Here is a 24,800-nt window from a genome sequence, read left to right as displayed (position 1 = left end):
CTATATGATACAGGAAAGCACTGCCTTATACAAACCCATAGAGAGCCTGACTGCTTGAGAAGTAATTCCTCCTCCAGCACCGTATCTTATGTTTATTTTGCACAATTACCTTGTAAAATAAGCTTCTGTATAATGCACACCTTTGTAGAGCAATCTTTTATAAATTTATCGTGTGGAAATAAATGAAATGAATGATTAGACCAGCATGACATGGACAAAGCCATTCCCAAAATAAGCTATTTGATCAAAGTGAAGCAGTTGGGCAAACTTACAGGAACCAGTTTCCAAAACCATTTGCTAGGAGACTTCAGAGGAAGCAGTAGGAAAAAAGAATAAAAGCAAAAAGCAAAGGAGAAAAAAAAAAAAAGGAACAATTTATCAGATTTCATAAATTACTTTTACAAAGCAAGTCTCTTTAACATTCTCAGTTTTGTATAACAGTGAATTATAATTTAATGGTAAGATTAGTGCACTGTAACCTCTGCATATTAAGCTAATTAGCAGCAATAACACTGGAGAAATGCATCTACAGTCTTTGTAGATCAACGTTATAATTCTCCCACATGAACAGATAAGATTGTCAGATCAATGCAGTTTTACTTGATGCTTTCACACATCTAATTGTACCCTACATATGCAATTTGACTGAAGAATTCATTTGACACTTGAAGTCATGATATCACAAGCATCAAAATGAACTCCAGCAGCACATATGGGGAAGCAGAGAAGCTAAAGCAATGAAAAAGGGTATAAACACACTGTAGTACAGTACAACCAATTGCAGTGAAGTTTGCATTAGTTACTTCAAGCCAAACAGTTATGTTTATAGCATTTAACAACATTTTTAAACAATCATTTGACAGTTTTCAGAACAACCAGAAGTGCAGGCAGTTATATTTTTGCAATGACAAATCACATTAGCATCAGCTGCATGATGTGCAATGACCTGAAATGTAGATGGAGATTTGGCTACTGGCAGAGAAATGATCAGAATTGATACATAAAATTCTAAACTCATATGTGATCAAAAAATACCCCACCAAATTATAAATTTAAAGTTCTACAAATATAAAATTTGACCTAAAAGTTTAACCCTAAGCACAACAAAGTCAGTGAATTTTTCTTTATACTAGTACTTCTATTATTAAGAAAAAAAACCATAGTGTAGCAGTATTATAAATATGCACAGAAAACTTCACCACTCTATTGATCTCATTGTAGAAGTTAAAAAAACCCACAACAAACAAACAATTACTGAAGTGCAAGAAAGATTTTTTTTTTTTTTAAATTTTTTTAATGAAATGTTTTCTGGAAATGGTGAAATTGTAGTTTTAAAACTACTATGGAAAAAACTGCTATGGAAACTTATTATTTTATGTAGTTGTTAAAATACTGTGCTTCTATAAAACCCTGAAAAAAAACTGCAGTAATGAAACAAAGCTTTAATATAAAAAAAGTACATAAAATGTACACAGAAAGGTGTGCATTAGTAACAGGACGATTCTCAACATTCTTCTCCGTTTAACTGGACTGTTGCAGTGAAGAATCCCAAAGGTACTCCAAAGAAATGAACCATGATATGCACATTCATGTGTGGCCACCCCAACTAAAGCACTTGCCATAGGGTTCAGTTTCACTTCACCTCATTGAAGTGTAGTCAATGTATGGTAAAGTACACGAAATTGAAAACAAATTATCTTAATTTTCAACTGCAATCAGGAATTCTAAACGACATCATAAAGGAAGGTTTCAGGTAAACGGACTGAGATCAGATCTAGGCTGCCTATCTACTTAACACTGATCGGAACATTCTTGAATTTATCAAGGCAAAGTGTATTTAAGACTTGGACTCAGGAGGTCCATCAATATCTATTCAAGGATAGGCTGAAGAACTATTTGGGAAAAAGCACACATTGGTTTCAGTTTCAAAGACTAGTTCTGTAACAGCACAAACTGAACTCAAAACTAGCAATCCAATATATATATTTTTATTCATCCACTTGGCTGAAACTATGGTTGGAACAACTATTACTATACTTCAGGAAGCTGAAAGCCAGAAGATGATCAAGTTGAAAGTTCAAACAGATTACAAGATTTATAAACTACACTTTGTGACAGTTGTTCCATTGGTGCTTTATATCAACAGGAATCAACCCTTTTTACCCTGAAACTTATTAAAAATCTGTCACTATAAAGCCAAGTGAGCAGAGAATCCTGACTGACTTCTCCTAATGTTTAAAGGCCAATCACCACCAAAAAAAACCCAACCACCAAAGAAAAACAATGACAAAACAAAAAGAACAGAACAGTCCCTCAAGTTGAGAGCTTACAGTTTTCAAGATCTGTTTAATCCCCCTAACAAAGTGTTTTACACATTACTACAATAAATTTAACTCAGTATAAATTCATCCTATAGTGCCAAAAAAATGTAGCAATTCCCCTCATTAAATACTTGTTTCTGCTGTCTTCCTTGCACTGTCATTTGTGTTCATGCAGCTGTGCATTAATTGCATTAATTGGATCAAGGATCTGATCCTGCTGCAAACTTTTCTTCTTGGCAGGTTAGCTTTTGCTAGCAGTGTGGATTTAGGACACATTAAATTGAAAGTGGAACTACGGTGTTAGTGTTTTACCTTCACACAAAAGTTGCACTGTTTAATTCTAAAAAACTTTTAAACAATTCAGGTCTTCAGATGAATACTCTTACATTTGTTCCTCTCATAGGATTTGCATTGATTTGGCTTAAATATGTTAAGACTGATTCAGTCCAAATCACAAAAGCAGATGGAAAAATAACTTTAAGAAAGCTTTGACTACATTGACTATCAGTGGTTTAACCAGTGCAACCATACATTCACCACATACTATTCAATGGAAGCCTGAAAATCAAAGCTATTCACTACAAAACTTGAAATCCAATTCTGAAAGAAGATGCAGAGACTCTACCGGAAAAAGACGAGGTTACCACAAATCACCGGCTGATCAAGATCCACAGAGAACTACCTGGAACTAAAAATCATACATACTCCTTCCTTTCTTATCTTCTACAGGAAGCTCACAGCAGAAGAAAGTGAAGGAGAAAAAAGAAAAAGGCAATCTCAACTTGTTAATAATGTTTTTATCCAGAAATAGAAAATAGGTAGTTCTTAACAGTTGCATCATTTATTGATCTGTGTATATTATGCTTGTAATTTTTAGGAATGTAGAGATTTATTGTTTATTGCAAAAAGGTTCACTGTAGATTTGTAACAAGATAGTAAGGTGTTAATTCAGCAGATTTAAGGATTATGCTGAATTACTTTTCACAACTGATAAATTTATGAGTTTATCACAGTAGGAAATTATAAAATAATTAAAAATTCTACACAGTAACTTTGTTTCCCCTTTGAGTTACATGACTTTGCTGCTTCTTGGCCAGAAATCAAAAATCAAGAGAAGCTTTCCCTAATGACTATAACGAGCTGTTCCCATGTTTGTTTGGCCATCTCTCCAGATCAGCAGAAGAGGCATTCTTCATTTATATTTAGTTGAGGTTCAAAACCTGACCATAACTTAGAAACTCTGAAACTTAAATATTCAACGGTGTTTGGCTAGAGCACAAGGGAGACTGCAAAGTTTCTTAAATTTTAAAATGGAGTCATCGCCTTTTGAACTGCTAACTATGTTGGTAACATGGGAGAACCTAAATTACAAACCAGAAATCCAATCTGAAAAGGATGGAAGATAGAAAAGATGCACAATGAAACATTCCCATTTCCCTTCATGTTAAGTTTAAAAAAACAAATAGAAGCAGCAGTTAGAGGTTTAAAAATATCAAATAAATTAAATAACACAACTGAATTCAGATACTGAGAACTAAGCTTGAACTATAACATAAGCATAGTAAATGCTATACTTCATATAGCTATAATGTAGATTTTCCATAAAAATGGAAAACCATGTAATAATATTACTTTGGCTAATACAAAGGCAGAATTCGATCCCTCCACCTTTTTTTCACTTTAAGAAAACGTACTGATACTAATAACTAAACCCAGGCATAGCATGACATGAAAAAAAAACCCAACCAAACAACAAAAACACCCACAAGAAAAATCACACTAATCAGTATTCAGATAAAAAAACTGTATACATATTTCTGCAATATCCAAATCTAGTATAGGAATTTAGCTACAGTTATTTCACAGCTTTCAGATATACGAGGTGGGGTCAACACCATAAAGAAACAGGACATGTCACTGCTTCTGCACTACAGAAAGAGGAATGCATGGACGGATGAAACACGGAGATAATCACAGTAAAACATCTGGATATCTGCAATAAATACTAGGAGATACCTGACAGCAGCCACACCATAATTTTACAGAAATTCCTGTTAGGAACTCTGCAATTGATCCATCCAATGGATCTGGATTCCAGTTTTCTCTGGAAAGCTGGCATGCAGTATGATCTGCAGTTCAGAAACCCAGGTTTTAGTTACATTGTTTGATGTATTTCTAAATATCAGTGAACTCTATGGTGCAATCACCATTAGCTTCAGCAAAACTAAGTGGAAACTTAGGAAATACTGTGAAGCATATGACAAAAAAAAAAAAGCTGTTATTTCAGAGTAGTAAATTAGCCATCAGTTGAATAGACCAGCATTTCTCAAAGAAAACCTGGAGTTACATAATCTGAATGTGCTGAAAGTCTGTTGCTGTCTTCCTGCATGGAAAACAAAAAGATCAGGAATTCCTTAAATACTTCAAAATAGAGTTGACTGAATATTTAATACTCTAGACTTATTTTCTAGCAGCAGATTCCATTTTATCACTGTATTCACTGACATTTTAATGGACAACTGATATTTTGACTCATCCAAATAATTTTATCCTCATTTACTTCAACACGAAGGATGCCTAACTTCCTAATAGCCCTTTTTAAAAAACCGTAATTCGCAATAACTTTTCTGTCAGAAGAGACATCTATGGGTCAACCTGAGCCTCAGGTTTTGCTCGTGCTGGGATTTGAGCTAACACAACCCCCTAGTACAGAATACCTTCGATGACAACGTTTATGCAGCCGAATCCCACACTGAGGTAAGTAATGTTACATGTACCTAGGATATTACTATCTAAAATTCAGTGTATAAAAGAGAAGGCCTTAATTACATATTTTTTCCATTATATCGCAGCTGTAGCATGATTTTGCTATTTTGAAAATGCATTTGTACATTGGCCAACAGAACAGGGCTCTGATTGTGTTTTAGCTTCACAACTCATATGAAAAACAGCACAAATGCATGTACCATTTTTATGGAAATGTTTTATTCCACTGGGTCCATTTATGGGATTAGAGTTAGACTATACAAGTCTTTCAACAGTTGATTCAAGAATGCTCACATTAAAGATATGTTATAAACTAAACATTTTATCTTGCTAGTTCTTACATGAAATGCAAAATATAATGTAAGTGAAAATAAACATTACAGAATTTTTGCAAATACAGATAATTTTATGGCACTGCTCTGATAATAATGTTCTCTTTGATATATTTTTGTTTACCATATTAATACTCTAATGCGCTTTGGATTTTAGAAGTTATTCTCATCTTTCAAAATGACCTAAAACCACATAAAACTTCCTACTATTATTTTCAGGAAAAAGAAAAACCACTAGAGGACAGAGGATCATAGGTTATCTCCCCATCCCCCATGTACTTGGCTTTACCTAAATTTGAGAAATGGCCTTGTCATGGACATCTTACTCTCCAGACTTCTATGTCATTATCAGAACTGAACACAGATTAAATTTTCCATATCAATGCATATGCATCAAGGTCACACCATTTTTTTTGCCGAGTCACATACTTACTAATTAGCCTTCATCATTCCATATATTTAAAAAGAAACCACAAAGGCAGGAATATTGATGGCACTCATGCTTTTTGAAGCAGAACTTCTGATGTAGGCAGGTAACCCGCGACTTCTTTGGAGCAGCACAGAGAGGAGGAAGCTGCTGACGGGAGAACCGAGCGGGAAGGGAACCAGGATCACAGCCCTGCAGCAGCTCAGAAACGTGCTCTGCTTTCAAGCAGAGGGTGATTGAAGGGTGTTCAAACCAATTACCAATCCCCTAATGAGAATTATATCACAAGGGGATAAACGATCTCACTCTGAAGCAAGCAATTTTACATACTCCGGGAATGCACACTACCCTTCCATATTTTATGGGTATAATGTTGTTTAATTAACTGAGCTCCACAAACAAAAGGAAAAAAGTCCTGTTAGGAAAGGGAATCAAACATAATCAGTTTTTATTGTATACATTACGAAACCTGTCATCAACCAGTATTCTGGATCATAGCCAGAGTATGCTTCCCATGATGCCTCTGAAAGATTTCTGAGATGCATGCGATTCACATGGAAAAAAACATTTAAAATCATGAACAAAAATATGGGTCTTTTCCACATCAGATCTGCCTACATTTTTAATTAATTTGAAAATATTAATTAATCTAATAAATTCCTTCGGACTAACATAACAGATATTTCCCTGCTATCAAAGATTTATTTGTCTAAAGGGACAACTAGGAATAAAAAGTACAACTCTATTAGTGTTACATTTAAATGGATATTTTCATGGAAACAATAAAACTATTAACAAAATGACTGAATACTAAAAGTTTGCTTTCTTTAACAAGCACTTAAAAGTTCAATGTATATTTACCTATATTTACCTATTTACCTATACATATTATATGCAAGTAGTTTTTATTTACAGATATATGCTTATTCTTGTTTAAAATATTTAACTCCTATACCTACCTTTTGACCTCCTGCAGATTCTGCACTGTGATGCTCTTTCAGTTTTTGTTCCTGTTCCATTATGTCTTTCAAATGTTCATTGACCTAGAGACAAACCAGTTTATTCAGTGGTCTGTTCTAAGAAACCAGTCATAGAAATTATGTTTCCAAAAGGTCTATAAATCACTACCACCAAGTTAACTGAAAAGATTCAACAAATATTTCAGACTACAACCTTGAGGCATAATCAGTAAATGTCAATGTTTCAGATGCAGTCTGGGGTCACTAGTTATTAGCTTTATGTTGTACAAACTAACCTGCCCCTTATTATGCTTGATCACATTCAATTAACAGTGCATCCCGGTTACTTGATTTGATTAAGCAATGAAGGTAGAGCACTGCAAGCAAGATGTATTCAAATACAATCATTTAAAACCAAGGTATTCTGTTTGCAAGTTACATAAAACAACAGAAAGCCTTGAGCAGCTGTCAGGGCAGCTCAACGTGACAGTGACTGCTAAGATGTCATATGTATGTCATATTATAGTATTTTATCTACACTTCCTATTTATTAGGTTCACATAACATGCAGACTTTGCTTTTTATTATCCATCCACAGCAGATGCAGGAACAGTCTGTATCAGACACTGTCAAGATATACATACATAACCTACCCACTTATCTCTAATTGAATCACAGAAAATCACAGCTTGCTTTTCCAGTACTCATACCTTGTTTATCCAGAACATGATGGCATCCTCGATGTCATATGGTAGATCTGTAGCTTGGAAGAAGGATGAATACTGCTGAGTGCACGCAATCACTTTCTCCACGCTGACCATCTCTACAGTATATGCCATCATGAGAGTATCAATCATGGCCAAGTGAGCACTCTACAAACAGAAGCAGCAATACCTAATTAGTCTGCAATTCAAAAAAAACACTTGAAGTATTGCTTCTGAACTTAGTCACATATATGCAAAGATCAAAACTGTAAATGCTACAAGTTTTCTGTCTAGTTGTCAGTTTTTGAATGAAAGACAAACATAACAGATTGGAGAACACAATAAAAAGCATGGGGACATGAATTTTAAAAAATGGTTCTTGCAAATTAAAGAAAATTAACACAAAAAAAATAAAGAACTAGAAATAGAAAGAGTAAGCAATTTTAATGATTCAAACATTACATCACTTTTTGCAGAGTTAAAGAGGTCTTTTAAATTTGTCATCCTAGTGAAAACAAAAGCCCCTGCCTGATCAATGTTATTTGTAGCGGAAATAAAAGCTGAGACTGCCAGGTAAACAACCTTCATCACCATGGAAATGCTACATTCATAAGTGGAAGTTTATCTATTTTTAAATTCATAACCCAGGAAGAAGACACAATAATACTAACTTTAAGTAAAAAACAACATAAAAGAAAATACTTTTCTTCTAGTAAACTTAAGTTATGGAGATGCAGCTATGCATGCACACCTAGATTTAAAATAAGCATATATTGGTAAATAAAATATAGCTTCTGTTAAAAAAGGAGGTATGTTTCTCCTAGTGTCATTATGTATTGAAAGACAATGGCTATTTCACAGTTTGCAATAATTAAAAACAACAAAAAGAGGATGACGACCAGGATTTACATTAGATTGTTGTGACTGAATAATAAAAAGATGGTGGTTTGTAGAGGCAGTGCCTACAGCTAAACAGACTTGTTTCTGCTTCATTATAAGAACAGCAACAGCTTTTTAAGAATTAAGCAACATTTCCCGTGACCCTGAACAATTACTTAAGACGGTATTCTTAAAAAACATCACCTTTATACACAGCTCATGATAAAAAATCCCAAACACTTGTTAACACCATCACTTCCGTTCTATAAAAAATATTCATATAAACATCTCACAATGTAGCTCTAACAGCCATGGCAACAGCAGTGAACATGAGTCACACAGCAATACTCTGTCTAACCATTAGAGTTAATGTAGTACATCCACATCATTTACTGAAGGAAAAAGACGAACAGATCCAGAATTTGTGCTGCCCTTAGTGTTTGTATCACGGCTGAAGGTGATGATGCTGGCCTCAGAAGCAGTCAGCAGCACACACCCTTTTTTAAAATGCCGTTGCTTTGACCAAAAAAAAAAAAAAAAAAAAGGCAAACTATACTTTATCTACTAAAGACATTCACAAAAAAATGTTCCCAAAATCCTCGCAAGGGATTGCAGAGCCTGGGTCAGCCATATGCAGCCATGCGGCTCTGCGGAGTGTCCAGCTCCGGTTGCAGAAGGGCAGTTTAGCAAGTGCCAAACGGGAAGGAATGAAGGACGGAAGACTTCAATTGTCTCTGACATCCAGGGGTCGTTGCTCTCATGGTCTTTCCTTGCTGTATCTTTGTTGCCTAGCCTCAATGGCACCCGGGTTAAAACCTTGTGCCATTTCCAGAACCTCCCCAGAAAATGAAACGGAGATATTAAAATAGCAAGAGAATGCTGGATTTGTTTGTAAGAGGAGGTGGTGCACATAAGAGGAGCCTGATATGGATGCTACCACTAGAGCTGTGCTTGGAGTCACCCCTGCGGCCCCAGAGCTGCTGGGGCTGCCGCTGCACAGGAGGACGGGTTCCATGCCCTGCCTGCTGAGTTCTGACAGCCCAGAGCACTCAGAGCAGGTCTGGAAGCAGAACCTTCTGCCCAGCTGGTGATCCACCAGTGCAGTGGCCCTGTGCCCGTGCTCTGAGACTGGCCTGCAAGAGGAGCAAACACCGGCAGCTCTCCAAGGGAAATTTTGTAGCCTCCACCTCCCAGGCAGGATCACCAGCTTCTTTGTAAAAGTTGACCATGCCTATGAAGTGCATTGCCAATGGAGAGAGAAAGCCACTGGAGTGCTGCTAGAACCACCAACATGCTCAATACCTTATAAATACATTAAGAAAATGAAATTATTTACAACTAGCTACCTGAGTCACATTTTCACTGTTTGCAGCAAATTATTAATGAACTGCAAACTACTTAAGCAAACAGAGGGAAAAATGAGAGGGATAACCTTAGATAATACTCTGTACTATCAAAATCAAGTGTAATAAACTTTTACCCACACTGACTGGATCCATGCCATGACTATTTTTGTAAAAGCTATCAAATACAAGCATCTTCAGAGTCTCAAAAGTGACTCCAAGTTACTTTCTTTATAGTCCAGCCAGGACACTCAAAAGGAGATCTTTTTAAAAATAGTAAATTGTAAAAATAAGAATTGGAGTCAACTTGCACCTATTATCCTGAGAAACAAACTAGAAAATTGCCATTTTCCCCACTTAGCAAAATGAAACTTTATTTTATAAATAATTTATTTACTAATAAAAATATTTAAAACTATTAACACCTATGGACTTTTCCCCCAGAAAATTGCAAGCAACCAAATACGTATATAAGATAACTTCCATCTAAAATGGTGGTGATTTTGTTTTGGGTGGTGTTGTTTTTTTTTTTTTTTTCGGAGGTACAGAAGGAGAAAACTATTTAATTCCACATATAGCGGTACGGCTTTTCTTCTATGTATTTGGGAAGGAGTCAGACAAGCTACAATCTTATACATCTTTTAATTCACTACTCTCAATAAGATTAAATTAAAAGCTGCACTACAAAAATAGTAGCCTACTGTTCAAAATAGAGAGTTTATCAGCATAACATTTAAAAGTTCTACTGATAGTAAATCAAGTTCCATTTCCTGTACATCTCTCACTGAATAGCATATTTTAGACACAGCTAAAAAAGCAAGAGGGAGAGATCACTTTTACTGGTCAGATCCACAATTATGACTGAATTATGACACAAGAAGGCAACATTTCATATATGAGGGAGAAATACAGATCCTGTTCTGAGCTGGGCAGAAACCAGGATCAGCTGCTCAGCAATGCCTCCTTGCCCTGGCCAGCCCTGGAACACAATGTCTGAGGGAATTCCCAGGAGCTGCTGACAGGTACGCTGAGATGGGACTCTAAACACTGTTCTTTCCTCCACTGTGTCAGTGTTCTGACACACAGCACACAAAAAACCCTGGCAGGATTTCATGCCATCACATATATCTCACATCCAGAACTGCCACAAGGCATATTTGAATAAGGACACTTAGTAAACAAAAACCAAACCAAACAAACAAACCAGAAAACCAAAAAAAACCCACCAAAACCCAAATAAAAAACCAAACAACTACAAAAAACCAAAACAAAACACCAATCTTTTTTTAAAAATAATTTCTAAAAATCAATAACATATTAAATTACATACAGTACAACAGAAAAGTGCTCGAGAAATATTAAACAAACCAACCAACCACGATCAACACAGCCAGCAGCAAACAACACATGAACTAATACTGTTTTATCACAAAACTTTTGTTATGCAGAGATTCAGCTTCAGCCAATTTAAAAAACCCTTTTAATTTTTTGATCAGTTCATGTCAGTGGTGAAAAGTACTAAAGTCTTACATGGCACACTACAAAATATATATTAAACCCCAAATAAACTCAAAATGCTGGATTCTTAGTGGTATTTTCTAAGACACAAATATGGTTTTGTCTTGCCCAGCTACACCCCACACAGAAAACAAGAGTTTTAACTCAATAATCTTTACAGTCTCTGTAAGTAAGGTTCTTACTGAACTATTTAGCAGTAGAAAATAAAGCTGTGGAACCTACATTGCATAGCATAAACTAACCAGTAAAGAAGCTTACTGAACTGCAGAAGAAAAGCTATTCTGAGCATGACTGCTAATGCCTTCTCTGCCTGCCTGATCTCTGATTACAGAGCCTGCTCCACCTCCAGGTTGCAAACAACCTCATTAAGAGGTGTCCTAAGCAAAAGGTGTATATGATACTGTACACACAGGTACTTAGGGATAAATACCACATATTATAGACAGCTCTCACATTACTACTAAATTACTAAGGATGTTTCGCCTATTCCATTCAGCAATATCAAAGTCTGGAGTTCCCTTTTGGCCTGCTCCCTTCGGAATATCGTAGACAGAACCAATTCCCACTATGGTACTCGAAGGAAGGGACAGAAAGGAAAGAGTATCTAATTGTTATCCTCACACATAAATAAATAAATAGAGTCTTCCCTTAAGTCTTTCAATAAAATGAAGTCCCTTGGTCTCACTATGGTTTGGAGAAGAGATTTGATCTTAGTTGGGATACGGCTTTTGTAAACAGGAACGTGTACTTCTGTTCTTATGGAAGCTGGTTGTGCTTCAAGAATTTTTTTGGCAAGAATTTTGTGAAGGAATTTGATCATATTTAAAAGACAAAAAAAAAGTCTTTATATGGTGGTTCTTGCAAAATCAACACATATTTCTAGCTAAATTCCCTACAGATTTTGCCTACACTGGACTAGGCATTTGTGCAGAGAACAGATCAGCTCTCTACAATTACCTGGGAGAACACCTACATCACCTTTGTATCATTAGCTCTGCATGTAACCAACTGTTTCTACCTGCTGAAAACAGAGGTTTCAGATCCAGATATTTCTCACAATACAGTAAGAACCAGTACCTTGATACAGCTGCTTCAGTTAACAGTACAGAGTACATACAAGCAAACACCACGATAAAGCATATGTATTTGTATTCCTAAAAATAACTGATCTGTTAATGCTAACTGTAAGTAACATTTCTTAAACTAAAACTGAAATTCCCATTAATGTTCTGCCAGTTTATACCAGTTCTTAAATCAACATTACATTTCCTTTTATTATTATTACCACAGATTGCTATCAAGCCAGAGCAAAGATAACTAGAAAGAAACAAAGCAAGAAAGAGAATACAATAACTAAGACAGAGATCACCCTTACAAAAACAGTTACTGAATTTACAACTGCTTCAGCCCCTGGGTACCCGTTCCCAAAGACCCTCCCCATAGGTAATCCAAGCCTCTAATGAATCTGCTAGCTTAATGAGATACCACCTAAATTCCAAATCACAAGTAAGACTGGAAAATTGCAGAATTCCAGCTCAGGGAAAGCACAGGCCAAGGCTTCGTACTGCAGGAGATGAGGAAAAAATTAACGAGTAAATCCAGTAACTCTTAAAAACTTCAAAGCTATTGCTTCATTTCACCAGCATTCATATAGTAAAATGAAGACAATTCTGACACCACAAAGGAAACAACAGTTTTAAAAGATTTTGATCAACAAAATGCAGCAGTCTGAACTAGTCAGCTGTGTTCTGTTTTGATGATTTTTGGACCCAATTCTTTTCTAGCCTCACACAGTACTTATGCCTAGTACAATTCTATAATGATCCCAGTTGTCTAGTTATTCTTGTCCTGCAATGGAACGATCATGTTGAATTACCTCCTCACTGCATTTTCATGAGAAACAAGCGCTCAACTCTGATAAGATGCTTGTCCAGCAAGAACTAGCATTACTGAGTCATGCTAAATACATCCCAGCAGGTTCTGCAAGGTAGAAGGAATTATTTTTATTATACTTCCAATATTTATTATAACCTTCTGTATTTGGTTAACTTCCAAAATTTAGTAATCAATTACATGAATATTTATAAAACATCATTGTTTGACCTGCTATACACATCTGACATGGGAAATTGATTCACTTCTCAAAAGAGGATGTGTTAAGTACAGATACTTGCTGAGTTAAGCACTTTGATAGCACTTCTACATTCTTCTACCTAAGGTTTCCTCATTATGCTTGTTAGGGAAGTTAATAACTTGATCTATTAACTCAATCCTAATTAAATACTTAACAGAAATTCCCTAATTCTTTCTGAATCACATAACCAAGTGAGACCTTGCCCCATTGCAGGTCATGCTGAAACAAAATACCTGCATGACGTGCACTGGAATCAAGAACCAGCAAATGGTGCTCATCACATTATTTTGTCATATTTTATAATTTCACACTACCTACTTGGATTTTTTAAAAAATATACTTAACAATTACTCCAGAAGTTGCCTGTGTCCTATTTACTGGAAGAATCAAGTGCCTAATGGTAAAGACCACATAGGAACTTCGGCACCTTTATACCAAGTACTCTGTGTTTCAAACCCGAAACATTTGTAGTTGAATAGGTTAAACTAAAATGAGAAATGAATGTAGGATAACTGAAAACAATAAATTTATACTATATGTAGTTATATTTTGATTAATAACACCAGCCTCAAAATTTCCCAGAATATTTTGGTTTTGCAGATAATTAAGGATTTTCCTAGTTCACACTGTCAAATCCCATCCAGATAAACCACAAAGATTCCTTACAAAAGTGTATATTCTGTTACATATGTGCACTGTCTCCTTGCTGTTATGATCTGGACACTTAAACTAAGAGGGAATAATTATATAAAATACCCTCTGAATTTCTTCTGTTACAACAATCTGCCCCCAGTCTTTGAAGAATACAGGAGTGGGAAAAAGATAAACAGGGCTTTGGTTGTAAACCAACTATATCCATATATAAATAAAAAGTAGTTCCTTCTTCCTGACTCACTCATACCTGCATAGTAATGACACTAAAAGCAGTGATTTAACTCCTCTGGCAGCTCAGCCACAACACCTCCAGAGGAAGCGATCACCGGGAGTATCCAAGCCTATTCTGCTCGGAACATCTGCTGGAGGAGCCCAGCCCTGGGAGCGCTGCAAAACTACCACTTCCCCATGGAGATGCAGGAGCGGTGACAAGACATGCTGGCTGGCTACAGAGTTGAGGGTGAAGAGTTCAGGTTTGTGTGATGTGCTACGAGTATGTAAGAAAGGGAGTTAGAAAGGGCAAGAGGGAAAAGAAGCTGAGGTCCCAAAATAAAAATCAATGTAGGGCTGGGGTACTAGTTCTTGGAGTTAAAAGCAAAGGAGAAAAAAGAGGAACATCTTCTGCAGCACAACTTGGCCTGGCCCTGTTTGAAACTGCACCACACACTGCTAGTTAATCCATTTCACAGCTAAATATTGATAGCCACTTTGGAACGGCAGCTTTTGTTGCTCAGGTAACTGATACAACATGCTTTCTGAGTAAGCTGCACTTCGATTTTGCCTTTCCTTGATATGAAAGTAGTTAAGTTACTCTCACATTTTATCTTACAATACTTAGGAGGCTCAAACCATTGAATGAACGTAAAAGACTCATCTGGTAGAAGTTAAACCATCAATTTCATGTCACAACAATAATTTATTAAGATTTTGCCTGAAGTAATACAGAGGATGAAACTTTACATTGTTTACATAGCTCTCAACAGCTAGCGCATCTCTTTCTACTGCCCAGTGGCCTTGGGTTCTGATGAGCTAATTCTAATAATAAGCTCTTCTGCATAGTGCTAACGAGTATGGGAGAAAAAATAATGCTTTAATTACACTCGTGAATAATACAATATACTGTTTTGTGACACAACAGATTGGAAGGTTGATTACTCATTGCATTTTAGGATGAGTCTCAGTTTGAGACAGAATGTGAGAAGTTCCTAGTTTTCTACAATTTGCTGGAGAAGAACTCAAACAATATTTGACCACAGTAACTTAGAAAACTAGAAAAACATAGACCAACACCCTTCTCAAAGCAGGTCCAACTAGTTCAGACTTCTCAAAGACTTCTCCAGTCAAATTTTTAATATCAACAATGAAGGAGAATCTACAACCTCTTTGGGCAACCATCTGATGTCTTCCATCATGTTAAGAGTTTGCTGGTATTCTTCTCCGTACAAAATCCCCACCTCATGGGAAATATATGGCTAAGTTAAAAGGTAGAGAAAGACTATGTAGCTCTCATTTGCTTCAATACTGAGCTCTCAAAAAATCAGTATTTGCATCAAGGTTTTACTTTTTAAAATGAAGGTAAACACAGAACATGCTCTCCTACAAGAGGAGAGACAAAGTTGGTAGTTCCCTCATTTCTCAAGCCAAAAAAGAATTATAGTTGGGCCACATCATCAGTGGAAAACTCCAACTAAATTCCAGGATTGCTGCTAAAAAGCCTGTAACTGACCCAAAGCCCAGCTGAACACTACAAGTTGCCATGCTGCTCTAGTGCAATATAAATCCAGAATACCTTCAAGAAAAGTGTAAAAAGACACAGCATAATTCAGGTTACCACAGAAAACCTCAGGTGTTACAAGACTGTGTGAGAAGTTGAAAACAAACAGGATGCTATCTTTCAAAAGAGGGAAACAACCATGAATTTTTGCATAAAGTGTCAATATAAAACATTCCTACATTTGCATCTGAACAGGCTCCACAGGCTCCTTATAATTATCCTTTTTTTTTTTTTTTTCCCCATTATGTATACCCTTCTATGTCATTGTTTAATGTTTCGTTTACTAACACTATGGTGAGGAGGCTGCATCTGCACAGTTCTGGGCCTGGCCTTCCAGGGGAAGATTCAACTCCTACATTCTACCCAGTTTCCTCAGGAAATGTGCCTTCCAGCAGGAACTTGGGTGAGACTCTCACCAAAACACAGTCCTGGAAAGAAAGACTTAAGTTACTCAGGGAAGGCATTTCAAGAACATAAACAAAAGATTTGGGGTTTTGTTGCAAAACAACTTCATTTTTGAGAGGTAACCATCCTTCTTGGTCCAAATTCATATTATTCTTATATGTTGGGGAAACACTTATCTTCTATCGTCTTAGATAAAACAAAAAAATTTAGGGTTGAAGCTAATTCCTCTGAAATGCAAACATCCAAGACCTAAGGACAACGTCATTCTATCACACGCCAAATATCACCATATTTTTATAAAGCTGTTATTCAAGAATGTAGGAAGTGGGTTTTTTTAACTGTTAATGTATGGAAAAACTGGTTTTAGGACAAGCCTAAGATGTTCCTTAGGCTTAGCTTTTCTTGTTGAAAATATTCGCTAAAGAAATAAAAATATTATGTCTGGTCATTCCAACATACTATCCTCAAGAAGAGGAAAGCTAGCTTCAATTTTTATATGAAAGCATAATATGAGATCTTCCTGTATTTGCAAATGAACAAGCTCCTGATAATTTCCCTGCTGTTTCTTTACTAACCATAAGAAGGACAGAAAAATAAGGTCATCATACTCATTGTAATGGCAGTTACATTAAGAATTTGAGTTATTTGTCCTTTTCCTCAAAGGTTTATAGGAATATCACATTTATAGACCATAACACAGCACAGTAAGACATGAGGAAGAAATTGACCTTGTCAAACATTTTCTTCTAAGATAACAGCCAAGGTCAAAAGAAATTCCCCAGTCTCCTAGGTAAATGAAGTCTATCAGCAGCATTAAAGAAATTAAAAGAGACATAGAAAATTATACTGATCACAACAAACCTGTTCCTCTATGGCTGTTAATGTAGTAAAACCTTGTAAGTGACAAGCTGTTGACTAATAGCATTACTAAATTAGACAGCTGACCAACATTTTTTCATCTACTTATTAAAGGATTGCGACAGGTCAGACACAACAGAGGCTGCTGAACAAGGACGTGGTCCACAGTGAAGTTATAGCAGAAGTGGAAAAGGAACATTACAGTTGTTTTGATAAATATGTTCAAAAGTCTTTCCACATGTTTGGTTAATCTGGACTATACAAAAAGGTTCAAGACAGATCTTGAACCTCCAAAATAGGGCTTCTTCAGAGAAAAACTCATACATACGCACATGCGGGCACAAAAAAATTATTTTACTGTAAACTTTATGATCTCTTTTTTCCATCTTCCCAACTAACTCTGTACTCAGATATATAATTTATACTTAAGAGCAATCTGTGTGCCTTCATAGAGATCCTGCTGTACTAATCCTTTTGAATAGATTACTTGCCCCCAGGGATGTCCACTTCATCCAGTGCTGTAGATCTTTGCAGAACATCTGGCTGTAGTACCCATCACAGTAAGTTTCTGCTAAGCACAGGGCCACAGGGGCCCTGTCTCCACCAGGAACTGCTGCAGGTCAACAGGAGCAGACAGCAGAGGTTTCTGCTGAGGACAGGGTACCTACAACATAGACTTCTGTTGTCAACTATCACCCCACTTTGAAAACAATCTGGAATTTGACCAGCATACCAGTAAGGCAATGGATTGTCTTTCTATCAGCTTTTCACAAGGATGGGAAGGTCAATGAAATAGTAACTAAAGCTTTTAAGAAAAGTTGCTTTGGTAAAGGTGTGAAAAATATAGATATGATGCCACCTTCAATAAGTACGTCTTCCTTCCAGGAAAACTTTATTTTTAAAAATAAAAAGGCTAATTAGCTTGTGGTCTGCATATAGAAAATACTAAAATGTTCTTTGCCAAAGAATTAAAAAGGAACAGGAGACCACTGTAAACTAGAGACTACTTCTCAGTTAACTGGCAGCCAAGGTAAAACGATGCCTGTTCTCATCCTTGACAAATACCTGTTTGAAAACTGAGAATTTTTATGCCATAAAAAGGGATTGTAAGAGCCTCTCTTTTCCCTTTGGTAAGAAAATAACTGCCGGTTTTTAAGTCTATTTAAAGATTAAAACAATAAAACACACTACCATGTTCTCATTCCTCATACCCTTTTGGTTCATAATGTCATTCCAGGAGGTGTTGCATAATTACTAGCTCTCAAAACATTAGTCTCAGTTGCAGCAATAACCTATTCACATTGTAGTAAACAACTATTTTCTTTGGCAAAATATCACTCCTTTTCTTCCCAACTAAGCCAAGCTGCATAAGAGAGCAGGGTGATAAATGAAACAGAGAAAAGAGCTAAACAGAAAAACACAATACAGAAACATGAAAAATGGTATCTCCTATCCTTTCATTTTCAAATTAACACACTTCAATGACTTAAGATGGTGATAACTAGAATGTAAGTATCTGCTGTGCTTCCAAGAACAACAGTAAATACCAACAGTATTATTTGAAACCTCTGCTACAAGCACAAGATATGTCAGTACATGCTGTGCAGAAACCACACAAGCCTTTTGCATCACGATGAAACCTTTGCTTCAGCAAAAGGAATGATCCCCATAGCTGAACTATTACATCACCTTTTAGCTGGGAAAAAGAGGGGAGACAAAGGGAAGAAAGGAACAGGAAAGCAAAGTGTTCGACAGCTATCCTTAAATGATGAATTCAGAGAACAGCAGCCTATTAAACGTGATGTCCCATCAGGAGCGTCACAAACTGCCACCGTGGGATCAGTGCAGGCCCCAGGCAAACACCACATCAGGGCATAGTGGTTAAGAGCTCAGAGCTCCTGGCCAGAGCCAGGCAGCTTAATTGATCAGCTACACCATTTCATCAGTCAACTGCGACAACCACAGAATAAACATCTTTGCTGGGCAGTTTGGCTGTTGAACATTTGGAGGATCTGAAGACAGTTTTGTTTGGAAGAGCTGAAGAATAAGGTGATGTGAACAGTAAGGACTGCAGAGGAACGACATCAAGCTAGGCCAAAGTCTCTGGAGAGGTGCTGCTGCAAGAACTTCATTGATGTTGTTTTCAATGGGACTGAATAAATCAAAGAAGAGTAGGAACTGTTGGCTTTTGAACAAAAGTGAAAAGAATGCTATAGTGTAGGATGGTGACACAAACTGGAAAAATTGGGTTTTGACTCTAGCAAAGCAAGCCTGTAGTCACTAAAACACACCAATCTGAAGAAGCTGCTACAAAGCCCAACATACCTTTAAGTCTCACCACTAAGAGTATGCAAAATATCAGTATTCAAATGCTTCTCATCTATATGATGTACACAGCATATGAGACCCTAAAACTCCATCAGTCACTCCATTATATCAATTAGTACAGATCCACACTGTGTATCTACATATTCTAATGATGACTGAAGAGCATATTTGCATAATTCCATGGAACAGAATTTCAGATCTTGTTTGAAGATTACTATGAGAAGGCAAGAAGAAGGTAAAAAGAAAACAAAAAGATATTTCATTACTTTCTCAGAAGTCCCCTGGTAGCCAACTGAATGCTCAGAACTTCACTCCTGTGTTAAATAACGTTGTGATCTTTAACTTGTGGATGTTTGTCTTCAGACAGTGATGTCTGCCATAGAAGCAGCAACACCTCATTTTGCAGCCATGGTAAAGAATCAACAGGAGCCATTTTTAATGTATTAAAAGTGCTACCTAATCCTAAATGAACTAAAACTTAAGGCTCTTTACATCCTTAATATCTCAATTCCCCACTTGTAAATTCAGCCCAATAACACTCTTCCATATTTGTTTATTTGTACACATTTACTCACACACACAAATACACCTATAGGAATCATCACGTCAGAGTAGCTTTGACTGCACATAGCAAACAATGCTACAACAGGCCTTTAACAATGAGAATGAACCAGTCATTCATGAACCAGGCATTCAAACAGTGTTATCCTTTTGGGATGTGAATGAGCCAGAATGTCATGTTTAGAGACTGGCATCATGCTTTTGACAGAGTCCCAAGACTACAAATGAAATGAAAATATCACTCTGCCTTTTCCTAGTTTGCCAATATTTGACATTGCCATCAATTTTTTACTCTTTGTACACAGTGATATAGAAATAACATTACCAATTTTGTTTTTACAGATACTGGTGTCTATATTAAAATAAATTGTTTGTTTTTAAACGTTATTTTTTAGAGAGCAATCATTACAAACACCGATTGTTTGATTGTTCCAGACATTTGCTTAACAAGTCTTGTTCAGCTCCTTATAAACTTTGGAACTTTTCATTCGACTGTTACCTGACCCAATAGGAAAACTTGCCATTACACCCTGGTATTTCAACAAGGTACTGGATGAAACAATTTACACTCTCTCGTAAATACTGATAGTGAATGTACTGACAAGATGTAGTAGTGAATGTATTCATATTTGCAAATATATCACTATATAATTATGGCAAAACATGCTGCTTGATGAGATAAAGACAAAACTCTTTCAAAAAAGGTTTTTTATATATATACACATACACACACACACATATATAGGCTCAATTTTATAGTCTCCTCACTCAGTCTCTGGATTTTATTCTGTATTTGATTAATTTAATAACCTTTTCACTGAAATAATAAGCAGCCCGACCTTAAGCACTGTCTACTGTATATTGAAATTCATAGCACACTAATCCAGAGAAAAACAAGTGACCTACTAAGCTTTCAAATTCCACCTCAAAGTATCATTTAGCTTTCAACATATAATCAGGTTCAAACTGCTTATGCAAATGCAACTAATTGCATCCTCTAAAAAGGCATCTGAAATATGTAAAAGATTGCAAAAAGAGTTTCTGTAAATACATAATAGAGTCTGCTGTGACATGTTTTTTCACAGCAGCAAGTACAGAAGTTAACCTTTGAGACTGAATACTGAACTTAAAGTTAAGAAGTAGTTAAACAATTCATAACAAAAAATAATGTTTAAAATTACAGGAACAAAATACATTTCCAACTCAAAGTGTATGCAACTTGATAGCTCCAATGAGTTAGATTATTTTCAATGTATAGGGAAAAGGTGAGATTTTTTTAGATGTAAGATAGAGGCATATGAAGCAGAGAACTTGTTTGTTTAATTAGTTTGCGACACCAACTCCAAATAGAAACCTAAGTCACTTTGTCCCCTTTCCCCCATTACATTAGGGAACAATCATTACAATGCTGTTATAAAACTAACCTTCTGAAAAATCCTTAAACTATGAGAAACCTACTTAAAATATTTGGCAAATGACTTGTAGCACCTGTCACATGCTCAGCATTACCCTGACATTGAAAAGAAATCCATCCAGAATCACGCAGCTCACACCCTAAGACTGAGACAACAGTAACAGAGTAGGTGGACTGCACAGTATTTTTTTTTCGTATTAACAATATATTGTCTTAAATCATATTTTTAAAATAACCTATATTCACATAAGAGTGAAATAGTTCTTTCAAAGAACAGTGTTACAGTTTGGGATGAAAAGAAGTGCAATTCTGAGATCGACATTATAAAGGAAGAATAGCCTCAACATTTAAGAATTGTAGATGAAGATCTTTGTTAATTTCTTTCACTAAAAATACTGTAGAAAACAGTGATTAACATGTAGTCACAGAATTTGTAAACACACTCTAAACAAGAACTAAAACTAAAACTTAATTGTCACTGGACAAGTTCATAATAGGAAATAACCTGGTATGTTGGTTTAGTAAAAACTATCTACATAAACACATTCTGCCTTTTCAACTGAGATATGAGTGGCAGTTTTGAAGTTTATGTGCACTGTACAACTTCGCACAATTGTTAAAATATTCGTCACATAAAAATGCCAGACAAAGTGCAATTCTGTGGTTATTTTTACATTAATTCTTCTAATAGTAGAACTTTTTGAGAAGTTCGGTAACATCCATATCAGGTCAAACAAAATCTGGGATACAAATTCATTTATCTTTTCTAGTAATTCAAATACCTTAATATAGATGTACATAACATTTTTTTCTTGGGGAAAATGTACACCCTGAGAGAGTATTTATTATATTTGCAGGCTTCAGACAATGTTTAATGAAAAAAACAACTCACTCCCCACTTGAAGATTTTTTTTCCCCTCATACTTAAGCAGTACTTTAAGATTAAATTCTCTGAAAGCCTCTCATACTCCTAACAAATATTCCCATTTGGACATGTCAATTGTTCTGTAAATAGAAGACTTCCACTCAATCTTTCCTGCATATGGACCTGCTATTCTAATGAAAAGGGCTTAGAGGAGAGCAAATTGCGACCCTAATCTGTTACCGGTTTAGTTACAATGTTGCTGGCAGTGCAATGAAAGCAAGTCCTGAAGATACTTACTGAAAAATTTGTACAGAAATTTCCTTGTTCTGTAGGTCCTGTACTTTGCCAATTAAAAAATAAGACAGAAGTAAAAGGTTTTTCTCCCCCTAATTTAATGCACAGCAACCTAACACTTTTCAAAGGAAGGCATTTCCCTGAGCTGTGCACCACAGAATTTCATTTTCACCTTGTTACATCTCAAAGCCAACTGTAGCTTAAACATTTTAACACTGAATTCCGTATGAACTTAGTGCAGTACTAGTCATTGGTATCAGTTATCACTTTAATGTATAACTAGAGTAATACTAAGTAATAAAATTTTAAAAGTTCAAGTATTATAATCTATGGCTGTTTTTAGCACAGTATTTTCCTGTTTTAATCATAATCCATTATTTTGCCCCCAGAAATTCTAACAATAAGGTAAGAGATAATGTCATGTCTAGTTGCCAACAGATTAGCAATGTGTTATTTTAATCTGTAAAGTATCACGTACACTGATGCCACTGCAAGAAGCAGAGGAGGAAAGGTGGGAGTTATGCTGTGGGTGAAAAAAATTTATCATCCTTCTGGAAAAAGATATTCCTGGCAATAGGCTTTACCTCCAGATCTGTGTGTAGGTGAGCTGTGATATCTCCTTTATTGGGGTTGTCACAGGCTGATGATGCCTTTTAGATAATATAACTGAAGCACTTTCAGGAAGCGTCTCCAAGCACTTGGCTCTGGTTATCTTTTGGTAATGAAAATGAAGAAAGTGGAAAGAAGTTCAGCTGGTCTACAACAATGACACTTTGTGGACTGATGGACTGTGTGCTCCAGTCTTCTCCTCCCACCCAGTCACCACTCTAAGTCTCCTGAAAGGTCCAGTTCCCACCCTGAGCCCTCTAATCTCTCCCATTTCTCCTCAGACCTACATCCTGAGGGACCTTCTTGAACTATCTGCAATCTGTGCTGGCTCAAGAAGGAAGCTCAAAGAGTCCATAGCTGTTTGGTTTGCATTTCAGCCTCTTTTTTAGCAAAGGAGTGAACTTAGCTGGTGGACTAGGCAAGAGCGAGCCATCTTCAATATCCTTGTACAAGTATTTGTAAAAGAAATAACCAGAAGAAGATATCAGCCATCCATAAGTGAGACAAAAGATGAACCCAAAATATCATATATATATACATATATATACACATATTTTCAAAGAAGGTACAGAAGCAGTGCAAAGAACAATAAATCAGTAGTGTATGCCTTCAGGAAAACTTAAATGCAAATTTAGTCAGTGATTATATTGGAAGAATGGTATTTTTCCACATAAAATAACTAGCAGGAAAAAAATCTAAAAGCCTATAGTTTGGATAAGACTACAAAAGGGACAATACAATAAAAAATCTTTTTCAAAATAACATGAAAACAGTCTTGCATCATTTCAACTTTAATTTATTCATCAGGATGGTAGCTAAGTTGAATATTATCTAAAAATAACTATAAACCAAGAGCTTTGTACAAGAAAAAAATGAGGTAACTGGCAGAAGAGACAAACTGTTCCCACCCCAGTAAATGTGGTACCTTTCCAAGTGACAGCAAGTGCTGGTCACGTCTTGTGCTGCTGCCCAAGGTTTCTGCTGTAAAAAGACAGCTCGTAGCTCATTTCTCAAGTGGCTGAGGATGCTCATTGTGTTTAAGGATAAGAAATAACAGCCTACAGAGAACCACCTCAATTCTATTAGAAGTACACATAGTGGCCTGCAAGCTGATACAAGTATCTTTCACTTTTTTCAAATGGTTCTAGCTGTGTTTTCTAAAAGGTATATTAATTATTGATCTGCAAGTCTGCCAACTGAATGCATAACCTACAACTTCAGAGTCTAGAGCAATTCAGGACAGAAAAAACATTAAATCCTTTTGTAGTTTCAAAAATATAAAAAGGAGCTCTCTGTATATATTCAGCTATTCTATCTGCAACGCTAAGAACACAGAGGATGTTCCAAAATACTAGAAAAAATTAAACGATGGCTTTTCTTTTTTTGAGGAAGAAAGAGACAGAAAGAGTCAGACAATACAAATAATGTTAAGGCTCTGTATCCTTCTTTAGATCTCAGGCAAAATCATTTCAGAGACAAACAGCTTGACTTACTAAAAAAGACAATAAACAGATAATGCTAATTAAAACATGAACTTATAGAACATAAGCCTCTTTTTAAATTAGCTTATAAATGTAACTGAGAAGTGTCAGACTGTCATTATGAGTGCAAGGCATCTGACAATATATTTGAGATGAAATAAAATTTTTAATGCT

The 24,800-nt window shown here is 36.0% G+C and overlaps 1 protein-coding gene across 4 annotated transcripts in view; it reads right to left on the bottom strand.

Moving 5' to 3' along the window:
• Positions 1–24,800, bottom strand: part of CAMSAP2 (calmodulin regulated spectrin associated protein family member 2) — an 85,388-nt gene that overhangs the window by 35,799 nt on the left and 24,789 nt on the right. For 2 of the 4 annotated variants that reach the window (XM_065841754.2, XM_065841755.2), the window contains exons 3-5: positions 7,516–7,677; positions 6,806–6,889; positions 273–305 (exon numbers count right to left, since the gene is read on the bottom strand). In XM_065841754.2, coding sequence (XP_065697826.1) covers positions 273–305; positions 6,806–6,889; positions 7,516–7,677 — 279 coding nt within the window. The remainder of the gene's footprint in view (positions 1–272; positions 306–6,805; positions 6,890–7,515; positions 7,678–24,800) is intronic. The other 2 variants (XM_065841756.2, XM_065841757.2) reach the window with 1 other exon arrangement.

Source organism: Patagioenas fasciata, chromosome 6 (genome assembly GCF_037038585.1).
Source record: "Patagioenas fasciata isolate bPatFas1 chromosome 6, bPatFas1.hap1, whole genome shotgun sequence".
NCBI classification, from domain to species: Eukaryota; Metazoa; Chordata; class Aves; order Columbiformes; family Columbidae; genus Patagioenas; species Patagioenas fasciata.
Note: the sequence above shows the minus strand (reverse complement) of the source record. Positions and strands in the feature narration are given on the sequence as shown.